Source organism: Vanessa cardui, chromosome 10, assembly GCF_905220365.1.
Source record: "Vanessa cardui chromosome 10, ilVanCard2.1, whole genome shotgun sequence".
Lineage (NCBI taxonomy): Eukaryota > Metazoa > Arthropoda > Insecta > Lepidoptera > Nymphalidae > Vanessa > Vanessa cardui.
The window spans coordinates 9,645,361-9,663,117 of NC_061132.1; the positions used below are offsets into that span (position 1 = coordinate 9,645,361).

The window sequence follows — 17,757 nt, forward strand, 5'->3', positions numbered from 1 at the left end:
AACGCATGTACCTATTTCTGTCACGTTTAAAATTAATATTGTTCTTTTGAAACAGTAATCGCGTTGGGAATAGAGCTCTTAAATTTATTTTTGGTTTAGAAGAGCAAAGTTAATTTAAAAGATGAATATAGATATGTCGTATCGTTAACAATTAATATGCCCCACGTAGATTTTTTTTTTATGTTATAGGTTGGCGGACGAGCGTATGGGCCACCTGATGGTAAGTGGTCACCATCACCCATAGACAATGACGCTGTAAGAAATATTAACTATTCCTTACATGGTCAATGCGCCACCAACCTTGGGAACTAAGATGTAATGTCCTTTGTGAATGTAGTTTTTTTTTATTAAAAGTTTACTCCCACTAATTAATTGCAAAAATACTACGTTAAGACAAACGGAGAAAATCATGGACGCCTGGGAATGGAAAGCTCAGGCAGTGCTGGACTCCTACCGGCTAAAAACCCCGTTTGTCACCAAATCAAAATTTTTAAACTCATTTATTTACTTTATATTCCTCTGATATTAATTCAGAGACTTTATACATCCAATTATTTATATTTACAATTTAATAAGAAAAAACATGTATCTTACAAACTATGACTAAAACTATGCTTAATATATACAATTTTTTCTACTGACTACTTATCTATATTACGCTTATTTACTATTTTACAGATTTTATCGCAATAGTTCTTCAGATCGACACCGATTTCTTTTGTTTCAAGTATATCCGGTAGGTTACTTATGTCTAATTTCACCCCCGTTTTTTGTTCGAAATTAAATCTGACTATTTCGTGTATGGGACAGTCTAACATGCAGTGTAGTGTCGATTCTACAGCCTGCGGGTCGCAGATACATGATGGACTCTCCCTACACTTGAACCGGTTCAAGTATTCGGAGAATCCACCATGCCCCGTGAGCATCTGTGTTAGGTATCCTTGGGCTCTTGACGAATGAAACCGGAACCTGGTCGTAGTCCGGCTCTCTCGGGCTCGAGAGCGCTGCCTCCTTCGCCAGGCAGTCCGCGCGCTCGTTCCCGAGAAGGCCTGCATGGGCTTTAATCCAAAACAAAGAAACAGTTTTGCTCTGCCTTAGAGCCTCATACAGGTTCCTTCTTAGTTCCACTTCTAGTGGATGGAGGTTCCATTGGCCCGTCACAGTCTCCAGCGCTGCTCTAGAGTCACTGTAAAGACCAAAGGAACCGCCATTGTTCCTGAGGATTTCGCTCGTGGCTCTGGAAATGGCCAGGAGTTCCGCCTGGTAGACTATGCAATACGCGGGTAGGCGGAGTTTGACGGCCTTGTTCTCGGCTTAATTATTCCATAAGGATAATGCCGCCCCGACCCAGCTCAATCAATCTTGCTCCCGTCGGTGAGTGGTGGTGGTACGCACCTGTTGCACATTGTTATGGTCTTCCTGGTTCTGGTCTGAGAGACTTCAGAACTCCAGATCCATATGCAGCGCCGGATGAGGAGATTCCGCAAATTACACCGCCCTTTCGGTCTTTCGATCGCCTAGCACTAAACGGGATGATCCTCTCCGAGCCACGTACAGTGCGGCTGCTTCCTGTATTCTAAGGTCGAGAGGTAATATCCCGGCCAGTACCAGTGCCGCGTTCAGGGAGACAGTGCGGTAAGATTTACAAAGCTTCTGAGCGAAACCTCTCTGAATCGCGTTTAACTGTTTTTGGACCCCAAGTTTTCCCGCCTCAGGCGCCCACGCCGCCGCCGCATAAGTAATTGCTGGCTCTATCGCGGCTTTGTACGCCTGGGTGCAGACCCCAGCTCACTCTGGCGGCTTTCGACAGCATCTTATAAATGTTAGTTGCTTTTGCACAAATTTTAGCCACGTGTGTATTAAAAGTGAGTTTACGTTCTATTGTGAGCCCCAGGATTTTAATCTCGTCAAACATTCCAATGCGCACCCCGGCCATGCTCAAACGTGGAGTGTCGTATTTTAATTTATTTGTTAAGATCATCGCACATGTTTTGTGCGGGGCAAATTTCACTTTGTTTGCGACACCCCATTCGTGAGGAAAACCGAGCGCAGCATTGGCCTGCCTCTCGATTTCGAGAGCAGTCTCTCCGGCAAAAAGTAAAACTATGTCATCAGCGAATGCCTGACAAAAGTATTCTTGTTTCTCCATCTCGTGCAATAGTGGGTCTAGCAGAAGATTCCACAGGATAGGGCCACCTATTGACCCTTGCACACATCCTTTGTTTGTGGTTCTTTCCGTCTCTTCCCCAGCTTATCTAAGTCTGACTTTCATGTCGTCGAGGTAACTATCAAGTAGCCTCCTAATATTATATAGGTCTATAGGATTTGGGGTTCGTGTAATCTTCCTTGCCCGGTTTTCTCAATGCCACTACTGTGGCTTCCTTCCAGGTGTCCGGGAAGTGTCCTAACTCTAGGCACTTATTGTATAGGGCAAGGAAGGCGAAGGTCCTGGTATATCGCTCGACTACAAATGTCCGCGGTGAAACCATCCGCCCCTGGAGCCTTCTTCGGATTAAATCCTCCTATCGCCGTCTTTAGTTCCAGCATTATAAACGGCGGGTCGTGATGTTCATCATCCTGCCTGTCGTTTATTCGCTCTGCCGCCTCTCTGGTGCGGCGATGGTGGACATTGTCTGCGCTAGCGAGATCTTCGGGTTAGAAAGTCTCAGCTAGCAAGTCAGCTGACTCTTTGGGGTTTAGGTGTGCTCCGTCTTTGGTTAGGGTCAAGTCTTCTTGTCTCCTGGTGGTTTTCCTTATTATTCTATAAACTCCATCCTATACTCCTTCCCTATCCTGTTTTTCGCAGAATTTCTTCCACCTTTGTGTTTGGGCTTTCTTGGCTTCGCAATCATATTCTTCTTTCTTTTTCAGGTACTCTTCGACTACATGCTCTCTTCGCGATTTCGCGGCATTCTTGATCCTGCGTCTGTATCTCACCACCGTCTTCTTCAGTTCGGCAAGTTCCTCGCTCCACCACGGGATGGTAAGTACTATTTTGTTATTTTTCAAGGGTATACTAGTTTTGCATGCGTTTATTATTATTAGAATATAGGTGTTTATTATATGTTTCAGGACCTCTTTGTTGTCTATATTTCCAATAATTTCTTTGTTGATTGCTTTTTCGATTTTGCCTTGTTGTAATGTTTGTGTAAACAGGTCCCAATTTGCTTTTTTGGTATTATATATTCTAGTAGTCCTCTGTATATTTATACCCTTGCTTTTTTGTATTTTGATATTGAATTTTATGGTATTGTGGTCGGAGCTGGTGGTGGTTTGGTCTACCCTCCAATCTTTAATCAGTTCCAGCAGGTCAAGTGAGCATGCGGTTATGTCCACTATACTGGTGAACCTTCTGTTCCCTCGTATAGTGTCAAATGAGGGTGTGTTCCCTACGTTGAGTACCTGTAATTCGGACTCTTCCAGGGTCCCGGACATTTCTTCTCCCCTGTGGTCTTCTATGGTGCTGCCCCACCAGGTGCTCTTTGCGTTACAGTCTCCTTCTATCAGTAGTTTATTGGGGCCCAGCTCCTCTCTGATGTTCTTTATTTGGTCCAAGTATGGCCCTATGGGCTGATCCGGTTCGAAGTAGTTACTACAACAATATTGTTTTAGTAAGTTTCGGGCACTGGATGACATCAAGATCGTCGTCGAAGACGACTATGGCTGCCTTCACAGTCCCATCTCCTATGACTGCGCTCTGGAAGACTCTTGCACCACGGTATTCCTTCATTCTTCTCACGCCACCCACATATGGCTCCTGGACTAACGCAAATGCGATTTTGTGTTCACTGGCCTCAATCATGAGTTCGTTGGTTGTCAGTTCCTTACGCTGGAGGTTAGCTTGGGCGACTGCATATTTCCTGGTGAGGTTGCCTACCCTTGAACGGCTGGGGACCACCTTAGCAATAGGCTATCTTCGCCCTTGCTAGTGCCTCCCACCTTCTTCGTATAGGGCACTGGTCACTGAACGCGTTGTGCTCAACGTCACCCAGTTTCGCACTGGTACAATTGATGCAGCATGGTGCTGCTCCGGCTATCCAATCGGGGCATTTTTCTTTTAGGTACAGAATCGCCTCCCATGTCCGTACCCAAGGCACATGGAGAATTGCACTAGTGGCGACTGATCCAAAGCTCTTATCTTTTGCATGTCTATATGCAACTTGCCCGTTTGTAGTGTTCTGTTATGAATAACCGGAGAGACCCTGAGCACAACGTGTCTAGTGTGTGGGTTCCTTGTTTTTTTGAAGTATTTTATCTCCACTCTATCATCCGATTTATTGAGGTTGTGGAACATTGTGGCTTGTTCTGATTTCTCAGTGCCGTGAGAATGTCCTCCTCACTGTGCACGGCGAGAACATCTTTCAGTATCAGCATGGGGTCTTGGTTTTTTACCTCCTCCACGTGTATGTGTTCCTCCACACACCTCAGCCGTTCCTTTAATTTGTACCTTTCTTCTTTGGTCTTGCAGCCCACTATTACCTTCCTGTCCTTAACTTTGCGCACCTTTTCCACCGTGATCCAACCGTCTTTCGCGTTAACTGCTTTGCGCACTCTTTCTAATACTTGATCCTATCCTAGCACACAAATGTGTGAAAGTAAATTAGAATCACGTGAAACAAATGCAGAGAGGAAGCCAGAGGAGCCTGCCTATTGTTAAATAATATTTGAAAATCAAATAATATTTTAAAGTCTTTTTTAGTAACGATTACCGCGGAAGAGATTTTAATTTAAATCAAATAGGTAGCCCTCAGGTCATAAGCATGATCTTTTAGATCATTATAAATGGAGTTACAGAAAAGGTATTTTAATTTTTTTTAACCGACTTCAAAAAAAGGAGGATTACTCGAAGATGGCTGGGCCGATTTTGACAATTCTTTTTTTGTTTGAAAGGGCATGTTTTACAGGTGATCCCAGGAGATCAGGATCTGATGATGGGATCCTGGAGAAATCGAGGGAACTCCTCAAATTTTATAGGCACACCTATAGTGATTTCGGTTTTATTCAAAGTGCCTTGGTCATATGCTCACGAAAAGTGACATTTGATGAAGTAGAACTGATGATGAAGACCACAACTCATAATCAGAACATATTAGTAAGTAACTATTTTACGGGTTTAGTTCTATTTCTTTAAGATAGTCGTCAAGCAATTGATGTTAGTAAACATGCCTATGATGAAGTCTAGCCAATGGTGGACTACCAGGAGAACTCCTCAATGTTTAACCGTATTGCATCGGGAAAAATGGCATTGTCTAATTGGCGATGAGCAGTTAGCATTAGGCTATTGTAACTTAGGTAACGCTTAATTTGAGTTGCAGTCCACATCGTATTGAAACGGCGTTGAGTTATGTTTAGAGTCGAAAGCCGAAATGTACTGAGTATAATAAAGTGAATGACAAACACTACCAGTTGTAATTATAAATAACAAAACAACACTGAAAAGCAGTAAATAAATTTTTATAAATAAAAAAAACCGCCTTCAAAAATGAACTAAAAAGAAAAAATAATCAGTTACATCCATATCCAATTTACGATTTTTTAATCACCTTTTGAAGTCGGTGCCAACAAAGTAAATAAATTCCTATATTGAAATCATTTAATTTGTATCGATAGTAAGGTTTGTCTAACGGTGTCATCTATACAATAAATAGATTTAGGTTTGTATGTATGTATTATGTACCTATATTAGCAATTTTGGCACCGACTTTGAGAGGTGATTAAAAAATCGTATATTGGATATGGATGTAACTGATTATTTTTTCTTTTTAGTTCATTTTTGAAGGCGGTTTTTTTTATTTATAAAAATTTATAAATTAATCTACATTCTATCTTGTCTTATCTTATCACAATTTTTCTTCTTCATATACAACAGATTTTTATCAGGGTGCTTGTGACGTGTTGTGACTTTTAGACCAATTTTAATACTAAAAATTATATTTAATTTAAATGATTTTTAATCGTAATCGGTATTATAATTATGACTCATGCATTATTAAAAATAATAAATAATTTAGTCACTGATATATTCCAGGAAAAACACCAATAATCGTTAAAGAAACGACATCTTTTAATCACTTTTTAATTACAGAGTAACCATACTTTACAAAACAAAAGTATATCTTATAGTAAATACTTTTCAGAACTTTGAGAATATCTTAAATAAATTTTGATAGTTTTAGTTAAAAAATATTTATTTGGGATATTTAGTTTTGGACCTGAGAGAATGAGTATACCTAACAACTTTATTTTTAAAGAAGCATGAGAGTGTTATAATTTGTCATTTCTTAATGCAGCGACAAAGTATTTGATTTATGGATATTAAAGAAATGGGTATAAAAAATAATAGACTAGAAGCTATTAAGAGGTATCGATACAAGTTAAAAGAGGCTACCAAATAAAATCAGTTAAACGCTTTTGTTTTGGTAAATAAATTTATTTTCGAACAGAATCTTTGTAGCCGAATAAGAACTGTTTACCGACATTTAAAAAATGTCGGCGATAAAAGATGTGGGTAAATATGGACGAGATCTTAAAAGTATTTTGCGACATTTTCAATGTTCAGACCTAACACAAACTTTAAATAATATTAGCTATCAAGCCATAATTGATAGTTTCTCGTTTTTGCATTCCGATGAGGTGCGAAGTATATTCCATTTTTAAAATAGCCTACTTTTGAGGTATACCTAACAAAATTGTTGTCACTGGGTGGTACCCACCCACACATCATCTCTTACTTATCATATAGGGTAACCTACCCAGACTGACTTGAAGCCTTGACACTTAATAAACTGCTCGACTGTGAATAAAAACGTTTGCGAAGAAATATACGAAAGCGTAAATTATTTTCACCGACAGGTAAATAGTTCCAGCTCAGCTCCACAAACTCTCGGTCCTCCTCTACTTGGAAAAGGCGAATTTCATTTACCTACATATTATAAAAACGGTTAATTATTGGTCAACATTTTTAAATATGTCTTCGTTAATCCGTTTAATCTTTATATTTTATTTTGAATTCCATAAATGCAAAGCAAATATGTTTCAAAAACAAATTCCCGACAAAATGTCATGTCCGACAAAACTCATAAAACATAGCTGGCAGTTAACGCAAAATCGTTTAGACCGACAAAATGATGTACTCAATTAAATTACAATTAAAATGATAATCAGTGTGGGTTGCGTGTGGTTTTTCCTTTGTAATAATACTCGATGTTGTTAATGAAAATATGTTGTATGAAGGCTATAAAAGATACATTTTTGAGTGATATTATGTTGGAACGTTAAAAGTGTGAACATTTAAATTATATTCATTTATTATATAAGGAATACTTGTGTCACTTCAAATATCATCATGGTTCAAATAAGACAGGTTAGACTTGAATAATATTAGTTTCTTAGTTATATTTTATTAACGTAGTCTAGATTGTTGAATTAATTGATTTATAAATAAATGAATATGAATATGCAGGTTGCATGACTGATCAAGTAGATAGCTTTATACTCAAAATCAAAATAAACTTTATTCAAGTGGGCTTTTACAAGCACTATTGAAACGTCATTTAACAATTAAGTGAAGCTACCACCGGTTCGAAAAGTAGATTCTACCGAGAAGAACCCGCAAGAAACTCAGTAGTTACTCTTTTTCAATATTTAAAAAATACAATCATATTAGTTAAATACAATTATATATATGTATGTAATGTGTCCTGCCTGGAAGTAAACAGGTATTAATTCCAAGCTTTTTTATCATCTACAAAATCTTGTGTCGAATAATATGCCTTGTGATGAGGTTCCGAGTTGGAATCCTGGATTAGTCTTATAAAAGCGGTTGCGATATTTTGTCAAGACATTTTTAGACACAGTCCAGTGAGTAAGTTTCCAGTGATACACTCCAATGTTTCGGAAAGCACATACTGTTGATTCTCATCTTGATTATGTTGAAATGCTTGAAACATTTCCCATGTTAGTGTTCAGTGAGATAGCCAACGTGGCCTGCATTGGACGTCTTCCCGTTTTGACCATAATTTGTTAATAGGCTATTTGACAATGCGAAAAATAAATTGTGAATTATTGTAATCAGAGTAAATTACGAGTTTAAAAATGGTTATTTGCTAACGAAAGTTGAAAATAATAATTAATTTATTCAAAAATCAATAAATAAAAATGCATTTTTTCAAACATTTGTCACGTGGCACAAAACGCTCCTGATTGGCCGGGCTTATGATGAAGTCATTTTCTTGTAAACCTTGCTTTTCTACTATATGTACCACAGATTAAAATACAGCCATGTGACGTCACCAACCCCATTGCAGCGCCATATTGTCAAAATAGCGTTTTCGCGCGCTATTAAAAAATGGAATTTTTAATATGATATTTTTCGGCAAATATGTACTAGAAATAAAAAAATCAACTTTTACTGGGTTCCTTAACCTCTACTAAATAATATAAAATGGATTTTAAAAACCAGTCAAATAGCCTATTCGTTTCCAATGTTTTGTAGTGTTTTATTTTCATATCTTTTTTCAGATTTTCGTTCTCTGCTTGATCATGGGGTTGGCAAACGGACTCTATTATAGACGTACTGGCGGGTTAAGGAGAGGCCTTTCTAGATTGATTCATCCAAAAACGAACATGAGAAATCACTATCTACAACGCCCAGACAGGTTCCATAATAGTCATTTCGACTCAGGTGAATTTACAAGAACATCTGTTGTGAACAATGATCCATCAGAAACAGTTGATTTCCCAGAATCGGAAGACTATTCTGAAAATTTAATGGGAATTCGTGAATATTGTGAGGAAAATTACAGAAATACAGATTATAAAAATACAAGAAGTGAAGAATTCGAAAAAAATGAAGAATATAACGATTATTATGACAACGGAAATGAATTCCTAGATAGATTTGAAAGCTTAAATAAACTTAAAGCTTTTTTATGTAACTCTGTAATAAATAAGCCCAAAGAATCAAATGTTGAATTTTTAAAAGAAAAAGATAAACAAAATATCAATAATGAAAAAGAAAATACCGAGCTTGATTACTTCCCAAAAATAAACAGTGAGAGCAACTTGAATAAATTGAAAACGAATAACGTTAGACAAAAAAATATAAACACTTCGCATAAAGATTATAACGATTCTACTGGTGTGAATTCTAATAGAAATCCGCAAGTTAGTATTGTTTCTGAAGCTGTTGAACAATCTAAAGAAACTAAAGATAACACACTGACACAAACGCCTCATAATGCACCAAGTGTTGTATCTAACCAAATATTTAACAGTTCTGGTAACAATCAGCCCTTGCCGCTGCCCCTAAGTTATCCAACGTATTTGTCTAATCTTTATGCACCAAACGGTAGTCCAGTACCTAATATTCCACCCCAAGTTAATAAGCTTAATAATGGCGCACCGTACTACAATCAACCATTTTTAACTCCAAATGTAACACCAACTTTTTATAATCAGCTAGCTGGAACCTATGTGACTAATGATAATATTGTACCCATTCCTAACATACCATTTAGGAATTCAGACGGTGGCATTACTAATGGTTATACTCTTGTAGCCATCCCCAATAACGGATACGCCGGTACTAATAGCTTGGGTTTTATTAACGGCGCATTGTATCAAAACCCAAATTCAGAACAACATTCTTACGTGCTTCCATTAAATAATGGACAAAATTCTTTAATTCCGTCAAACTACGTTCAGATGATTGATAGAAATAATAAGCAAGCAAGTTTTGTACAAGATGGTAGCCAAACTTTAATGCCTAGCTACGATCAAATAACTAGTACCAGTAAAAATATACCTCTGACACAAGACAATGGCAAAATTTTTGTATCCAATAATAGAAAACAAATTGCGCCAAACGACACTGATGTTCAAAACTTATCTACAAATGTTATTGGAGACATTAATCAGAATGTATTAAATGACATCTTTGGTACGAAACAAAACCAAAATGAGGGCCAAAAACCATTGCTGTTTAGGAACCTAGGAGCCTCGGTATCATCTTCAAGTGGAGACAATGAAATTGAACAATCGGCTTCAGGTGAAAACAATAAGGGCGATAGTGAAAAACTGGCATATTATTAAATAGTTACACTTATTTTAAATTTATAATTATTCATTGTCAATAATTGTAACTATAGAAAAAGCAACTTTAAACAAAGAAATAATTTAAAAACATATTTTACTTAACTAGACACTTTTGAGTCGAAATTGTATAAATGTTATGTTAAATTACTTCAATTTAACAATAAAAAACTGTGTAAATAAGAGCGTGGAATTATTTTTTTAAAAGTGATTCAAACAAATATTGTCGAGTAATCAAATAGACAATTTTCTTCACTCACGTTAGAACATCGACACCCTCCACGCAAAAAGTCGTATAGTGACTTCGTACAATGATTACGTTAATTAATTAATTATTAATAATATTAATATTATTTTTTAAATATTATTTAATTATTAACGTTAAAAATATAAGAAATACTATACTTAATTATTTTTACTTTATGCGTGTAGATGTTTATGGATTATACGCCGTAACTATAACTTACTTACATTATATTATTATAATAGTTTCGTATTAAACACCTTGATAAAGTTGTAAGTTTTTACTTTTACTAAAATATGAATTTTTACTCAATGACAAAGCTTCACCATAATCGCAGACCTAACATCACTGCTTTGTTCTAATATTAATGACAAACGGTATTTGGTGGAATTGGTGGCTGGGATATGCAAGGATGAAAGTTAAAATCCTCATCTGTAAAAATCACAAATTTTGTCGTACGACTTAATGCGCGGGAGGTATAGATATGTTTCGAACAATTAAAATACCTTTCGAAGAATTTAAAATTGTTTCGTTAGTTTAAACTTTTCAGTTTAAAATGTGTTCTAGGCATTGTAATAAAAGCTTGTTTTTGTAGAGGTGTGAATCTAGTTATTGTATTATATGGACAAGTCACATGAGCTTTGAAGTCATGTCACACGCTCCTCGATTTCAATGATTTCCCGAGGGAGCTGTGGATGCAAACGAATTTCGAAGCCAAACCAAATTGTTATTGATGGGATTACACTGTACAAAAAGTTTGGAGTGATTGATTCCTAGAGTTTTATGTCAAATAAATTTCGAACGTAAATTTTAACCACTAGATAACTATCAGATGAAGTTTTATATCTAAGTAATGAAAAAATTAAGGTCTTTAAAAAATTGTAAATTGAAATAAAGATTTAACATGAGGATTACGACTACTTAAATGCTTAAAATATTTTTTAGAAGTTGTAGTTTTAGTTTTTGTTGTTTTAGTACTCGTGTTATATATGTCACCGTAAGATTACAAAATTCGTTAGAATACAATCTGACTCGTCAGATTGTAAACTGTCGACATATAATTGGTATGGTGTAGTACCGAATAATAACTCTGACATATGATTGGGCGCGCTTACAATAAGACCGGCCAATCAGAAAGAGCTTTCGACAGTTGACAATTTAACGCGGACAGATTGTAATGTAATAGTTTACCTTCGATAGATTACAATATAGCGAAAATAATACGTTAAATTGCAATTATATTTGACAGATCACAATATTTTGACACAATTATTTACATTACAATCTGTCTGATGTCTCTAATCTGATTGTAATCTAACGAATTTTGTAATCTTACGGTGACATATACCCGTTTACCTATATATTAGTAAAACAATATGTTTAGTAAATCAAACGCATAGAATAGTCAATTTGTAATTAATTTATAATAAAACACATTTAGATTAAAATTTAAATTTATTGACTTTGATTTAAAATTGATAATCAACAAAAATCACACAATATACATATTATGCTTTATATTCTGCAAAAACATTTATTTACATCTAATGTAACTTAATAAATACAAAATATATATAAAATTCAACAAAACAAATTTTGTTTATATAAAAATACAGCATACCCACTAAGTATACATACAAAATCCAATTCATAATAATTATAAATGTAATTTGCAGAATATTTAACAATTCAATAAATTCTAGCAAAATTTAAAGGCAAATACTTTAAGCTTACTGCATTCTTAAAAGTGATAATTTTAAACTACCGGATCTAATATATAATATAATAAAAGCATTATATCTAATCACCGATCACAACATGTAAAGGCAATAATATAATATATAATTGGACCATTCGCTTGCAAAGATAAACGAGAGGCACTTCGCTACTGAGACACTGAAAAAAAATTTTATTTAATTGGACGAGTTTGTAAGTTGATGATTTTATAAAAAATGGACAATACAGGAACATTTCTATTACTTTGGCAGACCAATCTGGCTCTAATTTAATTTGTAAACTGATAGTTACTCTGAAAGGTTTTGTGTTTAGGAGCCAACTGTCTTATTCCACTGAAGGGACATATCTATCGACGTCTAGAGTCGGCTTACGTTTTTATGTACTTTATAAATAATTTTAAAATTATACTATTTATAATCTTATTTCAAGTATTGTCTACATTGTCTAAGAGTGTGATTTGAATCTATATGTTGACGAATTGTGAAGAGCCAACTCTTCAGAGTTAAGTTCTAATCGAATAGTGTAAACATACAAGTGGCATTACGAATAATAATTATTATTAGGCTACCTATTGCGTTTTTGAAATGTCCAATTACCGTGAAACTGCTAGTTTATTTCTACTACAAAAGATGGTCAAATGAAAATAATCAGAATCGTTAGAATCGGTAAGAGAAGATAAATTTGGCATCGATTCTTCGCGATTAAATTTCTAGGATAAATAATATTTAAATATATCTCAGTAGCGAAGCGCACCAGATAAAACACGAAATTACAAAATATCTTAAAATCTAAGTTGAATGGTGAAGTTAGGTCGACTACAGGAACCCTGTTGTTTGGCCTAAGCTCAAGGACAAGCTGGCAGGTAAAGAGGATTTTTTTTTAAAATTATTCTAAGTGGATTTACAAGTATATTTAAGTTATTAGGATTTATAATTTGAATTTGACTACAATTTCGGAAAAATTGGTCATTTTTTTTTCTTACATTACATCATTTTACACAAGCCATTAAATAGCAATTAAACTGAACGCTACTGTAAGTGCAACATTTTGTATGTATAGGTTCTGCAATTTGACAGTAGACAAACAGATTATTTCAATTTAATTCATAATTAAACAAAATTAATTTTTTTTGTACTTTTAATCCAGAACATAATCGTGTATCACAAATATTTTAATGATGATGATAGAGTAAATTTTCAAGCAGTGCTAAGTTTTATATGTAAGGCAAAATTATCATATATAATGAGTCTACATGAATAAAGTATAATTATTTAGATTTGAACGTCCTGTTGCACCGGCAGTAGCGTAAAGCGAATTGGTATCAATAATTTTATGTATTTTAGATACATTTAATTGTTGCCATAAATAAATTTGTTTGACACTGAGTATAATTGAAAATCATTCTAAATTTGAAAAAAAAAAAACAAATGCCCGATATTTTTTAACACAGACAGTCTCTTGTAAGGCAACTAAACTATTACAAGCTTTTACGAACACTTTATTCTCAATAATCCATCATTTTTGTCTCACTCTAAACTGTATTTTAAAGCCGACATACTTAATAGAACTTAGGAATTCACATAGATTTTCATTCCGTTAAAATGACTTTGTTTACATTTTCTCACGAACGTTTTAGATGGTGTTATGTACTCTTTATTGTATCTTGTTGGTAAAATGGGCAGTGTAGTGCTCGATGTTTTGAGAGGAACTATGTTGAACAAAAATATAAAATTTTACTTTACTCATATACAATATACATAGGACTATATATATAAACTCGTTCTTTCTGTTAGGATTATTTCAAATATATACGGTATTTAATCTATGCTAATTATTTACAATAATGAGCTAAAACGTGCTTTGAGCATTTATTTTATATTTACTTTTACATTTATAAAAAAATATCGATTGAAATCTATAATATATTAAATATTTGAATTTTAAACTAAATTTAATATCGTTATTTTTTAAAGTATTAACCGAATCCATCTTATTATATAGAATTGAATATATTATGAATGACAGTTTAAAATTAATTTTAATTTATTGCATAGAGTATAAAGAAATAATAGATTATACACATATTGACATGTATTTGGGATGGCTTATCGAGTATCCCTTGTCATTATGTCCGAATGTCCGAATGCTTTTTATGATTGTTATTTTTGTAACAAACAAAGTTTTTCGTGCTTAATTAAAATTTATAACCCTTTAAATTAAACCAAACTTAACCTGATTGATTTTAAAAAATGTTCCGATTTAAGATGGTTTTTCGAAACGAAAATTATATTTCTCTTTTTTTTTTTTAATCTTATATTTTTTTAATATTTTGTACGCTTTTAAAAAGTACTATACATATGCTATTAAAATGTACTATTTTCGCTTTTTAGATTTATCTACGTCGTAAAATTGTATTATACTTAGTTAAAACTTTGAGTAAAATACAGCAACGGTGGAAAAGTTAAAATTTATGTAAAGTGTCCTTAACGGAGACTAGAAGTAATGAAATGAAGTAAATCACAATTTTATGTACATACATTTATAAAAATATACTTTTGTGATTATTTTAGTATAAAATTTACGCCAAACGACATGCTTCTTAGGACTTACTTTATAAAAACTAAAACTTCTTATGAATTAAGGTCAGGTCATATGAAATCTACCAATTAGATCCATAGACTGCTCCTCAAAGGGAGAGGAGGCTTTAATAAATCAGTTGCACATTTACATTATATTTGGCTACACTCCATTTTTATCGAAATAAAATAATATTAAAATCTATATGAAATTAATTGCTTTGCTAATATATTTTACCTAGGATACATTTTCAGAAGACTCTTATTTTGGTGTAAATATTATGTTATATTAATAAACACATATATTGCAGACGGTCTTTGAAGCATCCAACGTTACCATTTTTAAATCTTCTTCTTCTTCTTCAAAGCATGTCGTTTTAAGTGTATTTAATGTTACATAATTTTAGAAAGATTACATTTTATAATAATAAAAATTGACTTTACAATTTTATAAAGATCGAATTGTAAATCGAATCTAGAATAGCGAAATTTCGTGTCGATATTAAAAATAGTGTGTATTATTTTTGTGCTAGTGAAAATTTGAATATTTAGATAAATGTGAACCGTTCAATTATCATGCAATTTTCAATGTATTCGCAGGAGTTACCTATTTCCTTATCTCTACGAACTTAACAGAATCACTAACCACAGCCCGACTGGCATTTAAATTAATTTTCCTTCTAACGCTGATAAAAAATGTACATCTCTTTCTATTTAAATATCTTAAAGGCAACTAAAAAGATGCAATTGCGACGAAACTTTTTAGTTAATAAATAAGTGTAAATTAAAAAAAAGATGTTGTGCAATTACCGTATGTTTGTATTGTTAATATAAAAAGTAATCAATGTATATAAGAGCTAAATGGTTACAGAAAAGAATATATGAATAATTCATGTTCAAAATTATTTAAAATAAAATACTCTTAAAAATAAAATCATAACTTAAGCTAAAGTTTTTTTTTTTCGGATTAGGTACTAATATGGTTATTTTCTTGAGCGAGTGTATATCAACGTTACTAACACGGTTCTTCTTCATTTGAACGGTTTATCGTCGACCGGTCGTCGAGTTGGTCTCGCAACGAGACTCAAAGTCGAGCGCAGGGCGCGGGCGCGCGGCATCACCTCTCCTTTTCTCTCCCGTTCGGTTTGCGATTTGCCGTCCCTTTTGCACTGGTCTCGTTTCGTTGGTGTTCCTCTGTGGGTGCATTGCTTATTTGGCGAAGTTCTTTTGTGTTGCTTCCTTCTTGACTCGGTTGATCCTTTTGGACTTTTTTCTGACTGTATTCTTGCTTGGTCTGTTTTACTTCGCGTTCTTTGGTTTCCTGTACGGATTCCAAAGCGATGTCGAAGGAGCTTTGTCTGTATATAGGAATTAATTATTGCTTAGCGTTATTTTTGTGGTAAAATATTCTCTAGTTATTTATTTTGATTTTAGAATTATCACGAAGAAATGGAATGGAATTAATTATTTCTGATAGAAAATTAACAGAAGGAAAAGAACATCCCTCTTCAAAGATCGATATGGCTTAAAATGAAAATAACCGTTGCTATTAGTGACACTAACTTGTCAGTGAGATAGTTCCCGGGCGCAGAGAGCGAGCGCCCAGAGCGTGCGAGTGCGGTGCGCCGTGCGCCGCGCTCCGCTCGCGAGCCGCACGCACTCGCCTCTACCGCCTCGCTCGTCGCGCTAGCTTCGCTCACCTCTCCTACCACGCTTTCGCGGCGAGAGCTATTTTCGCGACTGCGTAGGAATGGATTCTGAAATATTTGTATTTGGAAATACAGCCTTTGTAACTACATATAAGTATAGGTTTTTATGATAGACTACATAATCAATTGAGCTATATATTTATTATTAGTTTCATTCTGCTTTGTATTTAGTTTATGTAATTAGTGTTTTGTTTGTGCATTTATATAATTTTCTTAAATGTAATAATTAATAATTAGTGTAATTGGATATTGTCCGTTCTAATTATTTCAATAAATAATAATAATATTTTTTCAAATACCCTACATTGTTTTTACATTAGCCAATTTAGTATTCATTTTCACCTACAGTTTCAGAAATCACATTTAAATCAATATTAGTACTTGTTGCGTTTTTCTATTACCTGGAAACTGTGTTTCTTGAGCATCGTCTTGATCAGAATAAGAGTGGATAGATTCGGAATAGACGTGACGACGCGTGCCATGTCCTCGTCCGTCACCTCCACCAAGCGGCAATTCTCCTGCTCCGAGGGTAGAGGATCCTGGCCGGATGATGTCACCCATTCATGTTCCTAAATTTGTTATTAGATATTAACTTATGTATAGAATTACATTCAAGAATTGTTTAAAAAAATGTATAAATAAACAAAAGTATCCATTAAATTTTGACTTTATAAATTTTATTAGTTTTTTTTGCATATTTGGAGAGCAAGTCAACATGAGCTCGATTGCTTCGGTTGTTGATAATTATTTAAACCGGTGGTAGCTTCATTCAAAAGTGCTTGTAAAAGCCTACTTGAATAAAGTTTATTTTGATTTGATTTGATTTAATTAAAGCTTAAACCTGAATATTAGGCAGTCCAATGGCGAAGTTTTGGTATATTGTAAAGATTTGCTGATAATAATTATAATATGTTTTTACGGTTTTATCGTATCGAAATAAAACCAACGACAACAACAACAACAGCCTGTAAATTCCTACTGCTGGGCTAAAGGTCTCCTCTCCCTTTGAGGAGAAGGTTTGGAACATATTCCATCTCGTTGTTCCAATGCACGCGTTCTAACCACTGGGCCATCTCGACTCTCTCGAAAAAACCAACGAAAGTGTTACATATTACGCGTGTCATTTGATCGATCTTTAGAACCTTTATAAATGTTTGTCAAAGATCATTCGAACTCTTAATACATCAGTATGTCGTTATAATTTCAACAAGTTGCACGCTTGGCGAGATTTATTCGGAAAGCACAAACAGTTGGCGTTAAATATTTGCTGTTCCGTGCAAATAGAAGCACGACCACAACCTTCGCAGTTCAGCAAACACTGTCCCGACATTATTGCTGTAGCAAACATCGTGTTTGTTCATCTGATTGTAATCTGTTTGCCTTCATTTAATTTTGTTCA

General features: G+C 34.4%; 2 protein-coding genes across 3 annotated transcripts in view; one reads left to right on the forward strand and one right to left on the reverse strand.

Annotated features, from left to right (window-relative positions):
• Positions 1–2,646: 2,646 nt before the first annotated feature.
• Positions 2,647–10,405, forward strand: LOC124532984 (homeobox protein 3-like). 2 transcript variants are annotated; one of them, XM_047108128.1, is made up of 2 exons: positions 2,647–2,983; positions 8,521–10,405. In XM_047108128.1, exons 1-2 carry the CDS (start codon positions 2,981–2,983, stop codon positions 10,090–10,092), a joined length of 1,575 nt encoding a protein of 524 aa, XP_046964084.1. In that variant the 5' UTR covers positions 2,647–2,980; the 3' UTR covers positions 10,093–10,405. The 2 variants fall into 2 exon arrangements, with proteins under 2 accessions (XP_046964084.1, XP_046964082.1); XM_047108126.1 differs by lacking the exon at positions 2,647–2,983 and adding an exon at positions 7,207–7,363.
• A 5,025-nt stretch (positions 10,406–15,430) lies between these two features.
• The window catches only part of LOC124532777 (calcium/calmodulin-dependent protein kinase kinase 1), a 128,059-nt gene continuing 125,732 nt past the window's right edge, over positions 15,431–17,757 (reverse strand). Inside the window, exons 9-11 of the mRNA XM_047107843.1 lie at positions 16,760–16,927; positions 16,213–16,406; positions 15,431–16,007 (exon numbers count right to left, since the gene is read on the reverse strand). Of these exons, the coding sequence (XP_046963799.1) occupies positions 15,767–16,007; positions 16,213–16,406; positions 16,760–16,927 (603 nt within the window). The 3' untranslated portion in view covers positions 15,431–15,766. The remainder of the gene's footprint in view (positions 16,008–16,212; positions 16,407–16,759; positions 16,928–17,757) is intronic.